Here is a 2,866-nt window from a genome sequence, read left to right on the forward strand (position 1 = left end):
GGACTCTGAGAGGTTAAGTGACTTAGGAGTAGGTAAACAGGATACAAGATGCAGGTGTGTTGACAACTGAGTCTATGCCCTGATCTCATGTCTCCAACTCCTAGAAAGAATCTCCTGCCAACACAACCCTGTTCAGCTGACTGCTCAGCCCAGCCTTCCCGTTGGTGCTCATGGCACTGATGCAATCACAGGTCTCCAGCCTGGTGCTCCTGGTATCAAAGAAGAGCAGACCCAGAAGAGTCCTTTGGAGTAGTCAAGCCCAACACAGTTACCCAAAATCACACAGTAAATCAGAGGCAGAGTTAGGACCAGCCCCCACTCTTCTGATTTCCAGACTCCTCCCACTTATACCAACCCTTTTTACGTATGTAGTGTTTTGTATTGTGCAAAATTTCTTGACATATGGTATCTCATATGCTTCTTGCCATTACCCTGTGCTATAGATGTTTCATTTCTATATGAGAGGAGAGACTGAGGCCAATGGACAGGGACTTGCCAATGAAGGGACTTGCCCAAATTCATACTGCTGGGTAAGTGAGAGCCATGGAAATTCAGGAATAGCTGAATTTAAAATGTGGTCATAGAGTGGTAATTATAAGCATTTGACAGAAAATCCCACAGATACCCCATCATGGGAAACAAAGATTAGACAGACCTCAGGGGAATTGGGTTTAGCAAGTTAGGAACCAGAATCACTCTCTCCATTTCTTAGGTCTGTGAGGTCTCTGCTCGCTGCTTCCTACCATGTCTGTTCTTATATCATCTCTGTAGGACTTCCACTTTTCTTCTCTATAGCTTCAGCTTCCCTGTGACTTTGGGTTACCACCACACCACCTCTGGGTTGACAGTACCTCGGCACCCACAGCCCACCGACACAGTCTTTCAGTGTCATCAATTTAAATGTTCAGTAGAGAACTGTTCTCCAGATTGGGACAACTGTATGTCCTTGGATGAATTCACAGTAACTGGGGGTTGGCTGGATCCCCTGCTACAAACATAGCTACCTAATGCCTTGTCTTCTGTGGGTGAAGCTGGGTTCTAGAGAAGGCCCTGTGGGCAGTCAAGCACCCTATATTCTGTTACAGGCATGAATCCAGATCTTCTGACATATCTCCGAGGGCCAGTGCTGCCCTAGCTTCCCATCCCTTTTCTCCAAACTCAACAAAAATTTGATCCAATCAGTGCAGGCTACTGTGCAAGGGGCTGTGTGTGGCTCAGCTTTAGTCAGCTATGTTCTCCTTCCCCCAAGGCTGAGAACAGAACAGAGAAATCCTTGTCTCCTTAATAGACAGATCACCATGTGGAGCCTCGGCAAGGAGAACTACAGCTCTGTGTCTGAGTTTATCCTCCTTGGCTTCTCCAGTGAGTCTCAGGTCAGAATGGCTCTGTTCACCTTCTTTCTCCTCCTCTACCTCATCACCCTCCTGGGCAATGTACTCATCATCACCCTGACCTGCTTGGATACACACCTCCACACACCTATGTACTTCTTTCTCAGTATCCTCTCCTTGGTAGACATGAGCTATGTCACCACCACTGTGCCCCAGATGTTGGTTAACCTGGTGTATCCAAGGAGGACCATCTCCTGGGGAGCTTGTGTAGCCCAGATGTTCATCTTCTTGGTCCTAGGCATTGCTGAGTGTGTTCTCTATGCCATTATGGCCTATGACAGGTATATGGCCATTTGCTTCCCCCTTCACTATACTCTACTCATGAGCCATCCTATTTGTATCAAAATGGTCACAGTCTGTTGCTCCATCAGCATAGCTGGGGCCCTGATCTACACTGTCTTCACCATGCATCTGCCTTATTGTGGCCGCCACAAAATAAACCACTTCTTCTGTGAGGTCCCTGCTGTCTTGAAGTTGGCTTGTGCAGACACATCCCTCAATGACCGGTTGGACTTCATCTTGGTTTTCATCCTGCTTTTGGTCCCACTCTCCTTCATCCTGGCCTCTTACATCTGCATCTTTGCTTCCATCTTAAGAATCCACTCATTCCAGGGGAAACTCAAGTGCTTTTCCACATGTGCTTCCCACATCACTGTGGTCACCATGTTCTGTGGGCCAGCCATGATTATGTACATGAGGCCAGGGTCCTGGTATGACCCAGAGAGAGACAAGAAGCTGGCCCTCTTCTACAATGTTGTCTCTGGTTTCCTCAACCCCATCATCTACAGTCTCTGGAACAAGGATGTAAAGAGGGCCTTTCTGAAAGTACTTGGTGGCAGAGGGATAGCTCAATGACCCAGGATGTTTCAGAGTTGTCCAGAATCAGGCGCAGACTTGATGGGGCTCATGTGGGATCATAAAAGCACATCGGTTATGACCAACCTGAACTTTTCTGGGGCTATAAGCTACCCAGAAAGGGTGAGGCCTCCCTACACTGAAGTTTTCCTCATTGGTTGGAAAATTTCCAGCAGCTACTACCCAATGACTCAGTTGAGTATTGAAGGCAAGGGATTTCTTTTACAATGACTATGTCCTTATGGTTCAAAACCATTGCTTTATTGTTTTTCCTGGGTTCTCTCCTCACCTCTGGAAGTTTATGTGAGTTCAGTTTAATCACAGCCAATGCATACATGCTTTTCTACAGTGTAAAGGATTGGGGGGGCGTGAAGATGAAATAAAGACTAGACAGATTACACAGGAACAGTCTTATGTTACTGTCTGACATGAACTTGCAAGTAATGCTAGCATTGCTTTTTGTACTTGGTGCTATAAAATCTAAGCTAGAGTTATTTTAGACATATCAGTATAACAATATGGCTAATAATCTGGTCTGAACTCAACTTGTGACTCTTACCTGGTTTTACATTTTAAATCTCACTTTTATTTTGAGAAAATAAATATGCATATTTCATAAA

The 2,866-nt window shown here is 45.6% G+C and overlaps 1 protein-coding gene across 1 annotated transcript; it reads left to right on the forward strand.

The window, feature by feature from the left end:
- The first annotated feature begins 1,298 nt into the window (after nucleotides 1-1,298).
- Nucleotides 1,299-2,246, forward strand: LOC130838121 (olfactory receptor 2G3-like). Its single transcript, XM_057710885.1, has one exon. It carries the CDS (start codon nucleotides 1,299-1,301, stop codon nucleotides 2,244-2,246), a length of 948 nt encoding a protein of 315 aa, XP_057566868.1.
- Nucleotides 2,247-2,866: the final 620 nt, after the last annotated feature.

The sequence above is a fragment of the Hippopotamus amphibius genome, chromosome 1 (assembly GCF_030028045.1).
Source record: "Hippopotamus amphibius kiboko isolate mHipAmp2 chromosome 1, mHipAmp2.hap2, whole genome shotgun sequence".
Lineage (NCBI taxonomy): Eukaryota > Metazoa > Chordata > Mammalia > Artiodactyla > Hippopotamidae > Hippopotamus > Hippopotamus amphibius.

Excerpts from the sequence above, each read along its gene's own strand:
- LOC130838121 (XM_057710885.1), top strand. The coding sequence starts at position 1,299 with ATGTGGAGCCTCGGCAAGGAGAACTACAGCTCTGTGTCTGAGTTTATC.